This window comes from Eumetopias jubatus, unplaced genomic scaffold (genome assembly GCF_037043125.1).
Source record: "Eumetopias jubatus isolate StellerSeaLion01/CBP00866 unplaced genomic scaffold, mEumJub1_p1.0 scaffold_9, whole genome shotgun sequence".
Lineage (NCBI taxonomy): Eukaryota > Metazoa > Chordata > Mammalia > Carnivora > Otariidae > Eumetopias > Eumetopias jubatus.
In genome coordinates this window covers 67,189,404-67,208,862 of record NW_028274815.1, presented here as the reverse complement: position 1 = coordinate 67,208,862, position 19,459 = coordinate 67,189,404, and the positions used below count along the sequence as shown (strand labels likewise).

General features: G+C 38.2%; 1 protein-coding gene across 4 annotated transcripts in view; it reads left to right on the top strand.

Moving 5' to 3' along the window:
* ERLEC1 (endoplasmic reticulum lectin 1) overlaps nucleotides 1–18,434 on the top strand; it is a 35,257-nt gene extending 16,823 nt beyond the window's left edge. The window contains exons 9-14 of one of the 4 annotated variants that reach the window (XM_028103902.2): nucleotides 1,623–1,784; nucleotides 2,595–2,654; nucleotides 6,314–6,438; nucleotides 7,985–8,062; nucleotides 9,017–9,092; nucleotides 11,402–12,312. In XM_028103902.2, coding sequence (XP_027959703.1) covers nucleotides 1,623–1,784; nucleotides 2,595–2,654; nucleotides 6,314–6,438; nucleotides 7,985–8,062; nucleotides 9,017–9,092; nucleotides 11,402–11,473 — 573 coding nt within the window. In that variant the 3' untranslated portion in view covers nucleotides 11,474–12,312. Of the gene's footprint in view, nucleotides 1–1,622; nucleotides 1,785–2,594; nucleotides 2,655–6,313; nucleotides 6,439–7,984; nucleotides 8,063–8,767; nucleotides 8,994–9,016; nucleotides 9,093–11,401; nucleotides 12,313–18,199 lie in introns of those variants that run through there. The other 3 variants (XM_028103903.2, XM_028103904.1, XM_088026541.1) reach the window with 3 other exon arrangements.
* The last annotated feature ends 1,025 nt before the right edge of the window (nucleotides 18,435–19,459 follow it).

Sequence of the window (19,459 nt, the reverse complement as noted above, 5' to 3'; positions counted from 1 at the left end):
TATTTTTGCCTAAAATCCTTAAGATGAGGGGCGCCTGGTTGGCTCTGTCAGTTAAGCGTCTGCCTTCGGCTCAGGTCGTGGTCCCAGGGTCCTGGAATCAAGTCCCACATCTGGCTCCCTGCTCAGCGGGAAGTTTGCTTCTCCCTCTACCTCTCTCCACCACCGCGCCCCCCTCCCCCGGTCTCTCTCTCAAATAAATAAATAAAATCTTTAAAATTTAAAAAAAAAATTCTTAAGATGATATCCAAACTTCTTAGAATTATGTAATTTTTTACCAGTAAGTACCTGTTTATCTCTTTAGTTTTAAATATTATTCCACACCCCACATCTTTGCTCCTATGTCTTCCTCAGGTTCACGTGCATATGTGCACACAGACACAAAACCTACAGACATTCACATACATCACAAATTATTCATGTTTCGAGAATCAAGGGTTTTCTCTTTGTGAAGTCTTCATATTTCAATTCTTCATCAAAATCTCTGTGAATCACCAATCCCTCTGTGAATCTGCTGTTCTCTGTACCCTTTAGTGGGCATCTTTGTTTACTAACATGCAGCGTCCTTCAGGACAACAACCAGATCCTGCTGCATATTAATAATTATAATTAATATTCTTAATTACTCCCACTTAGCTCTTTACCCTGCTTGTTATCTTTTCTTTACCCATCGTAACCACATTTTCCAGAACTAAATGTAGTGACAAAATCTAACAAGTAGTGAAATAATAATATTCTAGTGCATTTCCTTTCAGTCTTTTGGGGCATTTTTTTTTTTGATACATACACAGAGATACACATGAAAAAAAATAATTGGGACCAAACTGTGTGCTGTGTGTGTAAATATATAAAGTATCTTCACTGGTTTTCACTTAACAGTATATCATTTTTTACATTCCTATGTCATAAAGTAATCTATAATATTATTTTAATTATCTCAAATATTCTATTGTTTAAAGTACCAAAATTTATTTAAATTATTTACTGGTATGGATATTTTTGTTGTCCACAATTTTTTGCTAACATGAAGAATGCCGCACTGAATGTCATTGAAGCTAAATCTTTGTACCCATCGGTGGTGATTGTTTACTCCGGATAAATTTCTAGAAATAGGTCAAAGGTAAGCACATAATGAAGAGTTTTGATATATACTGTCAAATTGTACTTGCGAAGAATTGTGGAATTTTACAATCCCATTAGAAATATTAAAAAAAAAAAGGCAAGTGCTGATACATATTTGTGTATATTTCTTTGTATTTGTGTGTATATAATGTGTGTGTGTTTTCTAGTAAGGTGGAATACTACTTAGGTTAGGTACTTGCATTGGAGTAACTCTAGCTGCTATGATCAAAAAAAAAAATGAGGCAAAATATATGAAATGGTAATTATCCCTGTGTGTTAAGAATGGCCATCATACCCCTAATTGGTAGATGGAACTATCATTTGTCTAGAGCTTTCTCTGTTGTATTAAGTGTTGCAAAATTCATTTTCTTAAAACACATTAAAAATGGGTGGACTTTTATTTTCCAAATTTCCTTCAGTTTAAAAATAATAATTAAAGTCCTAACTGAAAAAAAAAAATAAGTATGGTATAGAAGCCCTTAAACATATGTGTTTAATTTTAGGAAGAGTTGCAATCAACTAAAGAAGAGAGATTTCCAGCAATCCACAAACCCATTGCTGTTGGTTCTCAGCCTATGCTCACTGTTGGAACAACCCACATATCCAAATTGACAGATGACCAACTCATAAAAGAGTTCCTTAGTGGTTCTTACTGCTTTCATGGGGTGAGAAGTGAACCTTTGGTTTCAATATTTACTAACAGCCTTCACTTGTGTGTTAGTTAGTCACGGGGCATCAGCAGCACTGAAAAAAGATTTTGTCAATAGAGAAATGGCAAGTTTCTGGAAGCCTCCTAATGGACATTTTCTGTCTGCATCTTATTATAATCCAAGTAATAGCCATTATGTTTTCTTTGCTCACAAGCTAAAACTTGACCTTTACTTGACAGAAAATACATATAACTAAGTCATGTGTGATTCTGGTTGATTGCTGGAATGGGCATCGAGGACTGTATATCCTTAAAAAAAAAAGATTGTATAGCCTACATTTTAGTTATGTAGCAGTCACATTTAAAACTTGAGTTAACATCTACAAAGGTTAAATTTTGCCCCTAATAAACTATTAGTTCCAGTGGGAAATAAAGTCAGTGGAATTTTCATTTTATTTTATTTTACCAAGGCAATACAGCAGTTATTCTCTGTATTTGTCTTTTTTAAATTATTATTTCTCAGTAATTTCTTTTTTCTTTTTATTATTGAAGTGTAGCTGACATACAATGTTATATTAGTTTTAGGTGTATATAATGTAGTGATTTGACAACTCTACATTACTCAATGCACATCATGCTAAGTATAGTTAATCATCTTTCACCATATAACATTATTTCTCAGTAACTTTTTTTAATTTTCAACCATATTATTGCTATTACAGTTTTTCTAATTATATATATTTCTATTACTGTCATGTGGCAACACTGAGACAGACCCCAATCCCCCATTCTGTCTGGGTAACTTGATCTGTTTTCTTTCCTATAGGGCGTTGGTTGGTGGAAATATGAATTCTGCTATGGCAAACATGTACATCAATATCATGAGGTATTGAATAGCCTTTCTATCATTCTACCACTAGATAGATTCAAGTTTTAAAATTTGTTTGTGGAAAAAAAAGAGGGGGGGTGGCATTTTAATTACAAAATGACTTTAATATGAAAATACTCAAAGTGTCTCTGAATTCTAGAAAATGGAAAACTTGGTTTTAACTAAGTCACTCTTCTTAAAGTAACGTTTATTAACTCCTCAGATTCTCATATTACTGTGTTTCTGGAGGAATAATAGGCTATTGTGACTAACCTCTAGCTTTGAGAAATTAATCATTAAAATTCTTCTTTAAATTAATAAAGTGAATAGTAAGATAGTACATTATGGCTCAAGGTAGGAAAATAGGGTAAATACAGCAACTTTCTCAGCTAAAAGAACATACCATATCATGCAAGTTTAAAATCAACTAAGTTTCAAGATTATACACATTGGCTTTTTATTCTTCCTTTTATTTCTAATTTCATAAATCAGATAGCATTTTCTTCTACAACTTGAGCCAAGCTGCCTAAATTCTGAACTTCAAGCTTCAATAAATTTATTTGTCATAGTTGTACCTTGTTTGGTAGGGTAAACTGCTAGACGTTGAAGACAAATGTTAATTAATAAATATTCACCTGGCTGTTTTAAATAGCTCTTTTTATTTCCCCAAAGAAATAATATCTAGTAATTTAAAAATACTGTATTTACCCTCTTGAGTGTTATGAGTCAGTCTTAAATTCCAAGACAGATCATACCAGGAAAGATCATCAACTCAACCTTCCACATTTGAATCATTCCAAATTTTTGAGGCATCTGTAAACTAGGACATTTTACTTAAACCTGAGAAATGCCATTTCACTCTTCTTCCCACTTCTTCTTGCTACTATGTAGAGGTTTCATTTATTTTTAATAGTATTTATTAATAGAAAAAATATTATCTAAGTACAACCCAGATAATACCCAATGGCTTTTTTTTTTAATTAAAGGAATATATTCCAGAAATTTAGAATGAATAGAAAATTCTCCTCCACCATTGTCCTTTTTCGTAAAAGTAATTGCTGTTAACATTTTCTTAGTTAACCCTCCACAAGAAAAAAAAATGCATATACATAAATGTTAGTGTAACTAGTAAATGCACTGTTCTGCACTTACTCTTTTCAATTAGTATCTTGGAGATCTTTCCATGCCAGCAACAGCTGATCTCATTCTTTTCAGCAGGTACAGAGGATTATGTTTATACCCACAATGTATTTAGCCAGATCTCTTCTGACAGACCTTTGAATTATTTCCAGTTTTTGCTGTGATAGCATCTTAGCATTTATAAATAGTTTTGTTGGTGAAACTTTGCAAGTATATTCATAAGGCACATTTCTAGCAACAGACTTGCTAGGTCAAAATATATGCATACTGAATATTGCCTTCTAGGGACAGCTAGGTGGCCCAGTTGGTTAAGCATCTGCCTTCGGCTCAGGTCATGATCCCAGGGTCCTCAGCCTCCTTGCTCAGCAGGGAGCCTGCTTCTCCCTCTGCATGCTGCTCCCCCTGCTTATGCTCTCTCTCTCTGACAAATAAATAAATAAAATCTTTTTTCTATTTTTTTATTAACATATACTGTTTTATTTGTTTCAGGGGTACAGGTCTGTGATTCATCAGTGTTACACAATTCACAGTGCTCACAATAGCACATACCCTCCCCAGTGTCCATCACCCAACCACCCCATCCCTCCCACCCCCCACCACTCCAGCAACCCTCAATTTGTTTCCTTAGATTAAGAGTCTCTTATGGTTTGTCTCCCTCTCTGGTTTTGTCATTTTATTTTTCCCTCCCTTCCCGCATGATCCTCTGTCTTGTTTCTCAAATTCCTCGTATCAGTGAGATCATATGATAATTGTCTTTCTCTGATTGACTTATTTCGCTTAGCATAATACCCTCTAGTTCCATCCACATTGTTGCAAATGGCAAGATTGCATTTAAATAAATAAAATCCTTAAAAATATAGATATAAAGAAAAGAACATTGCCTTCCAAAAAGTTGTTAGTCATTCCCATTAACAATGACTTTAAAACACACACACACACACACACACACACACAGACACACACACACACACACACTGACTTTTTCCCCATACACTTGCCAACACTAGGTTTTATCAGACTCATTTTTGCCCAAGGTCATATAACCTAGAAATTTCTGAGGGACTCTGCTAGGAGCTTTGGGAGATAAACAAATATTAGTAGCTAACAAATATAATACTCAGTGTATACCAGACACTGTTCTAAGTATGCATATTAACTCGATCTTCATAACAATTCTAAGAGGTGACTGTTGTTCTTCCAAGGTGAGGAATGGAAGCAATGATTTAGTAACTTACCTAAAACCACATAGGTAGTAAATGATGAAACCAGAATGCTAACGCAGGCAGTCTTGCTCCATTTCCAGCCTCTTAAACACTTCACTATGCAACTTCAGTCCGTCTATCTAGTAACTTAGAGTCTGGTTGCTAAAAGAATGTTAAATTGTTGTCTCTTGCACTGGGCAATAAGCCCTGCTAGCAGCAGTGCCTGTGTCTGTTTCATCTACCACTGTAAGGGTTTCTAATTCTACCGAACAGGTGTATGCTAGTGCTCAGCAGTGCCTGGCATAAAATGTGGAGAAGGAAAGGAAGACAGGGAGGAAGGGAGGGGAGAGGAAAGAAGAGGAGAGAGAAGGAAGGAAGTCCACATATAAGACAGTATATAGTTAGTGTTTAAAAAAATTAACAGAATGGGGACGGGGGTTTCTGAACAGACATCTTGATACAGAAGCATGGTGTCAAATGAGTGTGTGAATACACGTATAATTTGCAGATTGGCATTTGAAAGAGAAGTAGGATGAAGATAGGCTCGGTGGGTCTGCAGGTGAGAGATATAGGCCAGAGATTTAATTAAGAATCACGGTAGTGGGGCGCCTGGGTGGCTGAGTTGGTTAAACGTCCGACTCTTGATCTCAGCTCAGGTCTTGATCTCAGGGTTGTGAGTTCAAGCCCCGCATTGGGCTCCATGCTGGGTGTGGAGCCTACTTAAAAAAAAAAAAAAAAGAAGAATCAGTAGTATGCAGGCATATCATTTAGGTAGGAGAAATTAAACTCATTGAAAATGTAGAGGAAGAGTCTGAAGCCACGAACATCTCCAGGTAAACAGTGGACAAAACCAATAGATGTAGGAGAGGAAGGAAATAAAAGAGTCAAAGATAACTGCATGTGGAGCTAGCTGACGGGAAAGTAGTTACATTATTCAGAGAAACAAGGAACAAAGAAGATAATGAGCTCAAATGTCTACTCATCAGGTTTGACTAGCATTGTTTGACTAACATCTAAATACCCATCTGTGGGCGCCTGGGTGGCTCAGTCGTTACACATCTGCTTTCGGCTCAGGTCATGATCCCAGGGTCCTGGGATCGAGCCCCGCATCGGGCTCCCTGCTCAGCAGGAAGCCTGCTTCTCCCTCTCCCACTCCCCCTGCTTGTGTTCCCTCTTACTGTGTCTCTCTGTCAAATAAATAAATAAAATCTTTAAAAAATAAACCCCCATCTGCAGTGTGCAGGTGAAGATAAGGACTATAACTTATAGGCCATCAGGATAAATGTCTACTTGATGATATCAAGGATTCATCACAAATATTTTTTCCTATATTAGGACAAAGATAGTGGGAAGACCTCTGTGGTTGTGGGTACATGGAACCAAGAAGAGCATATTGAATGGGCTAAGAAGAATACTGCTAGAGCCTATCACCTTCAAGATGATGGTACCCAGTCAGTCAGGTAAAGATTAACCTTATTTGCCTTTGGATCTGATTAGTAGAATATTTAAAACTCAGACTATTGTAAAGCATAAAATTTAAACACTTAAGTAAAATCTCTGGGTCAGTTTTTTTCAGGGACATCTTTTAAATTAGTTTTCTTTTCTAAAGTAATAGTTAAGAACACAGTTTCTGAAGGTGGAGGTGGGTGTGGGCCTGGATTCAAATGCTGGCTCTTCACTTACCACCTTGGGCAAATTACATATTCTTCTTAAGTCTCACTTTTCTTGTCTACTAGTATTTGCCTCATAGGATTGTATGACACTTAAACAATCATGTATGTAACACATAGTGCCTGGCAACAGCGTGCAATAAATTCTGGCCACTGCCTTTAAAGTGGTGGTGGTGTGGTAATGAGAGTGCTGGTGGCTGGCCTTCGTGACAGACACTGGCTCACTTCCATCCAGTAGGTCTGAGGCCGTTAGAAAGCATTGCCTCTTTCATGTGTCCTCTTTACCTTTTTAAGTTAGTTAGTTCTATGTAAATATACTCTAGCATTTCCCTTTGTTACTTTACCTCTGTGAGGTTATGATTGAAAATAAACAGTGGCTTTCTGAAAAACTACCTCACAACTTCTTTGAGTTATATAGGTATATCTTGTTACAGCAGAAATAAATTAATCTCTTATTTTCCAAGAATAACTAAGCTTTAGTTTTTCTTGTAGTCTCTTACCTGGCGAATTTTAAATTACTCATTCTTTCTCTTTCTTGGGTATTAACTTTGTCCTTCCTAGCACAGATTGCATTGAGAGACTCTGTTTTTAGAACATGCTGACTTCAGGGCGCCTGGTTGGCTCAGTCCATAGAGCGTGGGACTCTCGATCTCAGGGTTGTGAGTTCGAGCCCCACGTCGGGTTAAAAATAAAATCTTTAAAAAAAAAAATAGAATGTGTTGACTTCTTGGGCTGACCAAAAATCAAAGTTAGCAAAATTAAGAGATGGGCATTTAAGTATTAGAATCTACTAAACAGATGGACTTTTCTTATGTTCATGTATGTTTCATGTGAAAGTAGTTCGTGGTATCATGAGCAACAAATATTGAATCACAGGAGCAGAAGGCTAGCTAAATTAAAAATATGCTGCTCATTTGGAATTTGTAGGTTAACATAGGCTGTACTTTTGTATACCTGCATGACAGTATTTTCATGAGTGGAGCTGGCTGGAGGATGGCCAGGAGGGAAAACTGCCACAAAGTAAACAATATACAGGGCTGAGGAAATGGTTCACTTCAGAAGGACTTTTTTAAAGACACTTTACCCTTAACTATTTGTATCCAAATAAATAATATGCAAATTGAAGATTATTCTTATTAATTAAATCATTCCAAAGTATCTCAATTCTATATTCTCCTTATAGAATCTGAAAACCTTTCTCTGTGACATGACCCTAAAAATATTTTATGACTAATGCAAAACTGATCCCTCTAACCATGTTCTCACCCTCCCCATTACAGTTACCCTGAATTAACGAAGTTTAGGTTAATAAAACATGTGTGTTTCTCTGGTTTAGGATGGTGTCACATTTTTATGGGAATGGAGATATTTGTGATATAACTGACAAACCAAGACAGGTCACTGTAAAACTAAAGTAAGTTGGACCATCAACTCATGCTTTGTGCTTCTCTTTTATCTGCTTCCAGTGGGCAAAAGTTTATACAAATATAAAATATAATTGTGAATAATTATATTTATGCATAATAATGTGTGGATTAATTTAATATAAAATTATTACTTTATTCTAAAATAGTAAAATTGGGGCACCTGGCTGGCTCAGTCAGTGGAGCATGCGACTCTGTGAGTTCGAGCCCCACATTGGTTGTAGAGATTAAAGAAAGAAAGAGAAAGAGAGAAAGAAACTTCAGAAGATATAGAAAGAAAATCGTTTTAAAAAATAAATAAAATATTGGGCCGCCTGGGTGGCCAACTCTTGGTTTCAGCTCAGGTCATGATCTCAGGATCATGAGACTGAGCCCCACATCTGGCTCCGTCCTCAGGGTGGAGTCTGCTTGAGGTTCTCTCCCTCTACCCCTTCCCCCATTTGCTCACACGCTCTCTCTCTCTATAATATAAATAAATTAAAATCTTTAAAAATAAATAAATATTAAATTTCAATATAATTATATTATTTGTAAGTTATAATGATTTTTAAATTGTATTATTTCAGTTATTATATTAAATTATACAGGGCCACTTACATAAGATTTGTATAGCTTAAAAGGAAAACAATTAAAAATACTTTTGTACAGGGCACCTGGGTGGCTCATTTGGTTAAGCATCTGACTCTTGATTTCAGCTCAGGCCCTGGTCACAGCGTCGTGAGATCAAGGCCCACGTCAGGCTCCAGGCTCAGCTCGGAGTCTCCTTGGGATTCTCTCTCCCTCTCCCTCTGCTCCTTCTCAGCCCCCCACCCCGTCCCAACTTGTACATGTGCATGCACACACACGCGCTCCCTCTCTCTCAGTTAATTAATTAATTAAGGCTTTTTAAAAATAAAAATATTTTGTGTGGTTTGGGCCATACTTTCAAGTGCTCTCTGTTTCAGGTGTAAAGAATCAGATTCTCCTCATGCTGTTACTGTATATATGCTAGAGCCTCACTCCTGTCAGTATATCCTTGGGGTAAGTAAAAAAATAATACTCAGGGGGCGCCTGGGTGGCTCAGTCGTTAGGCGTCTGCCTTTGGCTCAGGTCATGATCCCAGGGTCCTGGGATCGAGCCCCACATCGGGCTCCCTGCTCCACCGGAAGCCTGCTTCTCCCTCTCCCACTCCCCCTGCTTGTGTTCCTTCTCACGCTGTGTCTCTCTCTATCAAATAAATAAATAAAAATCTTAAAAAAAAATAATAGGAATTCAGTTTGAAAACATGTTTCAATTTTTAGCATTGAGTCTTGAAAGGACCTTCAGTAATCTCCAAAATTTAATATAGCCCTCATACTATCTCTGTAAAAGCTAAACTCTTTTTTATTGAGGTACAATTTACAAAAAATAAAATGCAGAGATCTTAAGTGTTGAGTTTGATATATTTGGCAATTTTATATACCCATGGAACTATCACCCAAAACAAGGTATCTGTCACTGCAGAAAAAATTTTCATACACCTTTTATGTCAATACCCCAACCCCCACAGATGCCCCTTTCTGCTTTCTGACATCATAGAGTAGTTTGCCTGTTTTTTGATTCCACATGAATGGAATCATATAGTATGTAGTTTTTTATGCCTGCCCTCCTTGACTTGGCATGTTTTTCAGACTCACCCATGTCACTCCAGTATTTCATTCTCTTTTTATTACTGAATAGTATTCATTTGTATAAGTATACCACACTTGCTTATCCATTCTTCTGTATAGACATTTAAGTTGTTTCTCATTTTTTATTATGTGAATAAGGCTGCTATGAACATTTTTTTTTTATAAGTCGTTTTGTGATCATGTATTTTTTTTCTTTTGGGTAAGTACCTAGGTGTGGAATTGCTGAATCATAGATTAGATATATGTTTAGCTTTTATCAAATAGTTATCCAAATGGTTGTACCATTTTACATTCCTACCAGTAATATATGAGAGTCCAATTGCTCTACATCCTCCCCAACATTTGGTATTGTAAGTCTTTTTTCTTTTAACCACTTTATTTTTTTTTAAGATTTTATTTATTTATTTGTTTGTTTGACAGAGAGAGAGGGAACACAACAGGGGGAGTGGGAGAGGGAGAAGCAAGCTTCCTGCTGAGCAGGGAGCCCGATGTGGGGCTTGATCCTAGAACCCTGGGACCATGACCTGAGCTGAAGGCAGATGCTTAACAACTGAGCCACCCAGGAGCCCCTCTTTTAGCCACTTTAGTCATTTTAGTGTGTGTTTCCCATATGGAAAATGGTGATAAGCACCTTTTCATGTGATGATTCATTCATAGATTTTTGTGAAGTATCTAGCCAAGTTTTTTTTAAAGAAAAATTATTCTGACACTTACTGAAACAGTGTTTATTCAGGACTGTTGGCAATAAGTGGGTCAAGACTTTCACAATAGGAGAGAGAGATCCAGCTTAACTCTACATGTGGCAAAGACAGCTGGGGACTTATAGCCAATGAGCAGAAGGTGGCAGGGTGAGGGGTGGCACAATGGATGGAAAATAACTAAGAGGAGACATCAACTTAACTGACTTGACAGGATTATTGCTGAAGGCAGGCCAGGATGATCAGCTATCAAAGGTGAGAGATGAGGAATTTGATCAGATATGGGATGAATGATTAGTTGTTGAGGGTAAGCGGTTCTCTCTACACTGACTTACCATGATTCTTGCAACAGCTGGACTCAGCAGGCCCAAGACAGGGCACAAGTAGAAGAGGCCTAGTCAAAAAGAGGAATTAGGGAACCTGACTTCAGTTTGGTCGAGGAGACTCTGTCATCTGTTTGTCTTTTACCCATTTTTATTGTTGTTGTTTGTCTTCTTGTTTCTAGGAGTTCAAATATATTCTGGATATGAGTTCTTTATATTTATAGTGCACACTTTTTTTCCTCAATCTGTGGCCTACCTATTTATTTTCCTAATGTCTTTTGATGAGCAAAAGTTTATTTGATAAAGTTTATTTTAATCAGTTTTTCCCTTTTATAGCTAATGCTTTATTTTGTTCTAAGAAATGTTGCCACCCCAGAGTCATGAAAATATTAGCCTGTATTTCTATCTAGAAACTTCATGGTCCTGCCTTTGGTTATATGATGCCTAACAGTGGCTTTCTCTGTATGTTTCCTGGTCAGAGTTCACAGAGCTTTTTGCATGTATGGGTTGATATTACTCATCAACTTCTGAAAAATTTTACATTTTTGTGAATATACATTTAACAAATGTATACACATGTATTCATACAGAAGAACACTAAATAAAGAAAGTATTCAGTTTGGCAACTTTTTAATGGCTTTATTGTTTTTGTTCTTTAGGTTGAATCTCCAGTGATCTGTAAAATCTTAGATACAGCAGATGAAAATGGACTTCTTTCTCTCCCCAACTAAAGGATAATAAAGTTTGGGGAAAGAAAAGATCATTGACAGTCATGATTTCTGTCTGACCATGTGTCTCATTGTAGAGTTCTCAGCCATTGAACCTCATCTAAAGGATCGTATAAAAGGACTCTCAACCAATTTGTGAATATGTATGTGTATATAAGAGGTTATTGATAAACTTCTAAGGCAGATAATTGTCTCACTTCTTTCATTTCTGTTGTGTCTCATGAACTGATTGTGTTTTTTGCTTGGATAATGTGATTCCAAAATAAATCTCATCCAAGCAATTTAGAGTCCAGCCTAATGAAATGTCATAATTGTACCTATTGAAAGTTTTTAATAGATTTATTATGTAAATTATAGTATATATAACTAGTTAATGAACTAAAGATAATGAAGAAGGAAATTGATAGGAGGTTGTTTAAATGGGAGACCATGTAAAATATGTAAATTCTAGTGCCTGAAATCCTTTCAGCAAATTTTTATTTAGCAACTGCGCTCTACCAGGTATTAAGCTAGAAACTGGGCACATGGTAGAGCCTCACAACATTTAAGTTTTCTTCACTTCTGTTAATCTCAAGAAATTCTTACTTGTAATAGGTTGTTTCTCTCTTGGAACTTTTATCTATTTCTTTCTCCTTGATGTGAATGTGTTTTCCCCCAAGGTGTGTACCTGGTGTAGACAGAGATTCCTCTCTCTTGACTTAGAATGGTTTATTCCAACAAAACACACTGTGCTGGCCATTCTTTCTTTGTACCACCCTACCGTATAATACAGATTTTAGTTCTGGACAGTTTTACAGCACAATATTTATTTTAAAGCGAATAAAATGTTCCTAAGCAGTGTTGTCATGGAGTCAATGGTAGATTATTCATTTCCTTTATTTTCTCCATTACCGTGTTGCACAGAACATTATCCTGTTGTATTTTGGATGTGCATATCTAAACAAGGACAGAAAAGTGGCTATAAAATACTTGACTTTTCCTCCTTTTCAGTAGTTCTGGCCAAAGATATTTTAGTTTGAGAAATGGTTAATGCAATTGATTGTTGCAGGGCTGTTTGTAGATTTTAGTACGAAGCAGTGCATATATAAAGAGCAGAGACGTTGCATTCAAACCAAAGTCCAGATGCTCTCTAACTTACTAGCTGTGTGATCCTGCATAGATCATTGAACCATTTTCAGCCTCACCTCCTCTGGTACAGAGACTACTTACTTTAGAAGGTAGTTGTAGCAGTGCATTCATTTCACTGTAAGTAAAAAGCCTAGGCCCAGTACTGGGTACCAGGTTCCCAGTAAAGAGTTAGTTTATCTCCTAATATTGCCCTTGTCTCCTATTAGCATAATAAGATCAGAGACCAAAGCCATAAAAATTTCTTTCTTTAGGGGCGCCTGGGTGGCTCAGTCAGTTAAGCGTCCAGTTTTTAATTTCGGCTCACATCTTGATCTCACGGTTATGGGATTGAGCCCCCCTGCCACCTCCTCTCGTGTACTCTCTCTCTCTCTCAAATAAATAAATCTTTTTTTTTATTAAGATTTTATCTATTTATTGGACAGAGAGAGACAGCGAGAGCAGGAACACAAGCAGGGGGAGTGGGAGAGGGAGAAGCAGGCTTCCTGCTGAGCAGGGAACCCGATGTGGGACTCGATCCCAGTACCCTGGGATCATGACCTGAGCCGAAGGCAGACGCTTAACGACTGAGCCACCCAGGCGCCCCATAAATAAATCTTTAAAAACAAAAGATTCTCTCCGTCTCTCCTCCCGTCTTGCATGCTCTCTCTAAACAGAAAAAAATTTACTTCTTTAATAAATTATAAAATCATACTTTTTTTTAAAGATTTATTTGAGAGAGCGAGAATGAGAGAGAGAGAGAGAGAGCACATGAGAGGTGGGAGGGTCAGAGGGAGAAGCAGACTCCCCGCTGAGCAGGGAGCCCGATGCGGAACTCGATCCCGGGACTCCAGGATCATGACCTGAGCCGAAGGCAGTCGCTTAACCAACTGAGCCACCCAGGCGCCCTATAAAATCATACTTCTTATATCAATGAATTAAAACAAACAGAATTACCCACATTTAGATTTATAGGTATAAGAAGGGAGGAAGTGAGAATTGTGAAAGGTTAGTGCCCACAGATACTTTTAGAGTAGGTCAAGTTCTCAAAAAGGGGAGGGGGGGGAATCTAAAAAACTGTATTGGAGGGGCGCCTGGGTGGCTCAGTTGGTTAAGCGACTGCCTTCGGCTCAGGTCATGATCCTGGAGTCCCGGGATCGAGTCCCATATCGGGCTCCCTGCTCGGCGGGAGTCTGCTTCTCCCTCTGACCCTCTTCCCTCTTGTGCTCTGTCTCTCATTCTCTCTCTCTCAAATAAATAAATAAAATCTTTAAAAAAAAAAACTATTGGATAGTTTACTGCAGAAGATTCTTAAAAACAGAAGTTGTAATTATTTCAAAATAAAAAGTTAAAAAAAGTAAGTCAGCTTTCTGTTTAGCTAAGAGCTTGAACTTCTTTGAAGGAAGGGCTAGGCCAGCTATCTCCATCTTCCTTCTAAATCTTGGGTCCCTTATCAGTGGTCTATGAAATCTCATTTGAGCTCTAAATTGTGTGCTGCCACCTCTGCTGTGCAGGCTGCCTCTCTTCTGTAGAAGTAGCTGAGTTCCTAATAGGGAGGGGAAAGGGCTCAGCTATAATATGCCTGATGCACTTGGAGAAGTCTATTAAGGTGGGTGCTGTCCCAGAGCTACCTGATCAGATCCATTAGGGCAGAGTATATCCTGGATTTCAAATATGCTTCCTGAGTGATCCTCTTTATTTTAAATATATTCTCCAGTGAGAATCACTCACTTAGGAACTTCATTTCTAACAATTTCACACATTCTAACCCTCCTGATTAGGGTTTCAGGGAAATAACTAGTAGCTCATCTTTACAGGAAGATTGGGACATGACTTTTCTTTTTTTAGCTTTACCTGCTTTTCTTCAAGTCACCACTAGATGGGGCCTATGCCCAGCTCTAGTTTATATCCTTAAGTCCTTGCCGAAAGGAACTTTGGCAACAAAAGGCAACAAATTATCTCAGTTACCTGAGTAGTAAGCTCTGTGTACAGCCCCTGGTGAGCAATACTTCTCGCTCAGTCTGATATGCAAAGGCCTGACCTGATTTCTGACAATTCTTAAACTTCTAGTACACAATCAGGCCAAATTGTTGACCAAGTAGCACCAAAGATCTAACATAAAAGGGCTTAAACAGGAAAATGAAAATCAAGACTTAAATTTTGAATAAATAGGACATGAAATCACAGTTTCGAATAAAAATAAAGGGGCACCTGGGTGGCTTAGTCGTTAAGTGTCTGCCTTCAGCTCAGGTCATGATCCCAGGGTCCTGGGATCAAGCCCCACATCGGGCTCCCTGCTCGGCAGGAGTCTGCTTCTCCCCCTGCTGCTTCCCCCACTTGTGTTCCTGCTCTCGCTGTCTCTCTCTCTGTCAAATAAATAAAATCTTTCTATAAAAAAATGAAAGTAAAATATCAGCTATCCTAGGATCTGATTTTAAATTCCCTTCCTAGTTTAAGTTGTTGAAGTAAAAGTTTTCAAAATATATTGCCATGGTGACATGGCTTAAGAGAATATCCATTTATCCATTTCTTTTTTTCAGTTGTTTCACAGGGGTAGAAGAGGAACCAGGGCCAACTACATACCCAGTGGCACGCTTTGTTTCATACGCTGGTAGTCTTAAAGTAGGTTGTACAAGCAGGCAAGATGATCCAATACATTATGGGGAAAAAACACTAGAAATTCTATAAAATGTCATCTGTGAAAAAGGAAGCTTTTATTTTTAATATTTAATGGGTGAACTAACAGTAGTATACAGAGTCATTCATAAATCAGGTTTTGTTTAATAAAACATCAAAGGACTCAAGGGAAGGGTAATAAGCATTACGTGTGTAGAGGAGGTGATAGAGATACCGTCATTATTTACTTCCACCATATACAGCATTATAGGTTAAATTAATGCCTCCATCACCTTTCAGAAAATGAAATTGTCACTTTAAATATTAGCATCAAGACCATACATTATTAGGTATATAACCAATCAGAATTAAGGTGAGAGGTTAACAGGTTATTTCCACCTGCGCCGTGGCTCCAATCACTGTGGTCCTGGTATCTCACAAGGCTTCTCTAGTAGAAATAACAGGGTTTTTTTTAATGCTTCTTTGCAGTGTCAGGAAGAATGAGCATGCTTTCCTCACTGGCAGTTAGAAGAAACCACAGTATGAAGACTACTGGAATTCCATTCTTTCTTTAACACTTAGAGAAAATAAAAAAATTAAAAAAAAAAACCCTGACAATCTCAAAACTCAAAAGAAGAAAGGCAAAATTACTAACAAATGGAATATAGGGCTTATAGTGTTTTGTGTCCATACCTATTTGTAAATTTTTAAGCTCAATTTTAGTCTTTTTTACATTTGAAACAAAAAGTGTTCACCAAAAGCAACTAAATCTAGCAGAACTTATGGAAATGGTAACCATCTCAACTATGGAAGACATTTATGAGACTGTAAAATAATACTAAACATCTCGTCTAATCACAACAGTATATATTTCGAATCTATTAAATTGCCTTCTGGTCCTTTTCAGTAGAGTACATTGTACTTTGCCTTGAATTTAAGAAAAAAATACAGTTTCCTGGGGAGCCTGGGTGGCTCAGTCGTTGGGCGTCTGCCTTCGGCTCAGGTCATGATCCCAGGGTCCTGGGATCGAGCCCCGCATCGGGCTCCCTGCTCCACGGGAAGCCTGCTTCTCCCTCTCCCACTCCCCCTGCTTGTGTTCCCTCTCTCGCTGTGTCTCTCTCTGTCAAATAAATAAATCTTAAAAAGAAAGAAAGAAAAAATACAGTTTCCCGTATACTACATAATTTTGATTTTGTAAATCTGTAATATTAAAGGTCAAACTCTCAGGGGAGTGGGAGATCCAGGCTTCCAGCTAAAGGATAAGTCACAAGGATGAAAGGCACAGCACAGGGAATATGGTCAGTGGTGCGATAGCATTGTGTGGTGAGCAGGGCATAATGTACAGAGTTGTCAAATCATTGTGCTGTGCACATGAAACCAATGCCACATTGTGTGTCAGCTGTATTTCAATTAAAAAACAAAAGTGCGGGACGCCTGGGTGGCTCAGTTGGTTAGGCATCTGCCTTCAGCTCAGGTGGTGATCCCAGAGTCCTGCAATCGAGCCCCGCATCGCATCGGGCTCTCTGCTCAGCCGGAAGCCTGCTTCTCCCTCTCCCACTCCCTGCCACTCCCCCTGCTTGTGCTCTCTCTGACAAATAACATTTTTTTTTAAGTGTTCCACCATCAAAAATAAATTTTTTTCAAAAATCCTTGGAAGTCCAGCAACTTAAAGTTTAAAACCCAATTAGTCAAATCTACTCTTCTCTCTAAATTCACTCAAAATATAGCCCCAAATAGCAAACTTTGTTAATTTCTAATAGCTTCCATGTTCTCAATAAAATACTAGTGTGCAAATTAGTCACCAGTGGTCCTTAATAACAGTAAAAGCAAATTTACACATTGAGAATTTTTAAGATTTACTTCTAGAGGGGGCGCCTGAGTGGCTCAGTCGTTGAGCAGCTGCCTTCGGCTCAGGTCATGATCCCAGGGTCTTGGGATCGAGCCCTGCATCAGGCTCCCCGCTCCGCGGGAAGCCTGCTTCTCCCTTTCCCATTCCCCCTGCTTGTGTTCCCTCTCTCACTGTGTCTCCCTCTGTCAAATAAATAAATAAAATCGTTAAAAAAAAAAAAAAAAGATTTACTTATAGAGAGAGCAAGCACAAGCGGGGGAGGGGCAGAAGGAGAGGGAAAGAGAGAAAGAACCTCAAGTGGCTTCCCCACTGAGCACAGAGCCCCAATGCAGGGCTGGATCTCAAGACCCTGAGATCAGGACACACCAGCCAAAACCAAGAGTCGGGCACTAAACCAACTGAGCCATCCAGGTGCCCCATAATTTATTCATTTAAGAATTCTATCAGAGCTCTAAATATTACCCATAGATTTGAAATGTTAATAGCTGGTCAAGGAAATCAGGAGTCATTTTTCCCCTAGATTAGTTTTTTTGTTTGTCTGTTTGTTTAAAGATTTTATTTACTTATTTATTTTAGAGAGAGACAGAGCATGAGCAGGGGGAGGGGCAGAGGGAGAGGGAGAGAATCTCAAGTGGACTCCGCGTTAGGCGTGGAACCCAACAGGGGGCTCATTCTCAAGACCCGAGATCATGACCTGAGCTGAAACCAAGAGTCGGTTGCTTAAATGACTGAACCACCCAGGAGCCCCACCCCCTGGATTAGTTTTTGTATTTATAGGTTTTAGTGTTCTTAAGCCATAGTGACAGAAATCATTTGTTGGAAAAGCTTTTGTTAACCACCTCCAAGAAAGCGTTTCACCCCCAAAAAAGCCAGTTGTGAACAATCTTGAGTCTCAGATGATAGACTACCCCAGACTCTGCTTTTATAATAAAAAATGATAGCTGCCACTTTCTGCACATTGATTAAATATTAGGCACTATGCTAAACACTTCAGACACCTTGTGATCGCAACCCTGTGAGGTGGGCTTCCTATCTTTAACTCACAGATAAGAACAAAGAGGCTCAAACAGGAAAACTCAACTGCATGTGGCTGAGCCAGCTTTGGAATCAATTCAGAGTCCATGTTTGTAAGTAATATGCTATAGTCTTTCTATTCACAGAACCAGCTTTTGCCCCATGAACCTCTCTGTGCCATCACCTCCCACCTGAAGGAACACCCCCCAAAGGACTGAGCAAAATGCTAAGCGAAATGATTGATTTTTGTCTTGGTAAAGTATGGTACTCATTTTTTCCCATACAGTATTTTTTTTTTTTTAATCATGGAACACCACTAACTTCTCTTTAAGTTAACGCAACCCACAATCTGGCAAATGGAAACTCACTAGTAAGATTAAAGTGTTACCTTGGGAATTCTGGCTCCGTTAAATGTCATCAAACCCTCCCTTCTCTGATAATCATTTGGTGTTGGTAAACAATGCAAGTGCACTGGCAATTTATCTAGAACCAGATTATATTTATTATATAAACGATAAAAATAATTCCTTCATCTTTTATTTATTGGTAAAGAATATATCTCATTTTCATTCTCAGACCTTTCTCCTCAGACCTTGCATAACACTGACACTCAACAAATATTTGCTGAATGAATGCACACTCATTCTCTCCCCTCCTACCCACACCTGATAAAATCTTCCCCAACTACAATGCCAAGGAGTTTCCTACAAGCTCTTATTTTTTTGAGTGTTTGGTACTTTGAGGAAAACAGTATTTTCCCCCATTTTATAATGGTTGGGAAAGAAAAGGGAGAACTAATGACACGTCCCATTTGCAAACCTTTTCATTCAAATTCCACACCACTCCCTGACAAGAAGACAGTGTCTGTGTCTCTATTTACCCCATTTGTGGGCCATGATTGAAGTAAAGTCCCTGATCTCTCAGGTCAAGAAAAGAACTGAATTTTCCACTTCCAACTCCATGAACTAAAAACATTCCAGTTCCAAGGTACTCTGAATTCCTCAAAGAAAGTGTCTAACATTATGATTCTCTGTGAAGAACACAATTCCCAGCCATATCTTTCCTCATTGTAATATAATAATAAGATCAGTTCTTACCATTTCTTTGACATACTTTGTTGCCAAAGACAAACGAGCAAGCAGCTTTCATAAGCTCTTGATAATGTCAGATACAAAATGTGTTGAACCTTAAGCATTGACCCAGGTTATGAAACTTACCTAGTGCCACAGGCCCAGAAGACAGGCACAAAGCAGTCTTTGTAGATTGCTCCACTTTTTAAGGTCTATCTGGCATCTGAACAAGCTGCATTTTGTAAAACATCAGGCTTTGCATGAAAATCAAGGTTCCCATACTGGGAGTCGAATGAAAGATCTCCCACTCATCAGCATGCTACAAGCAGCTGGAGG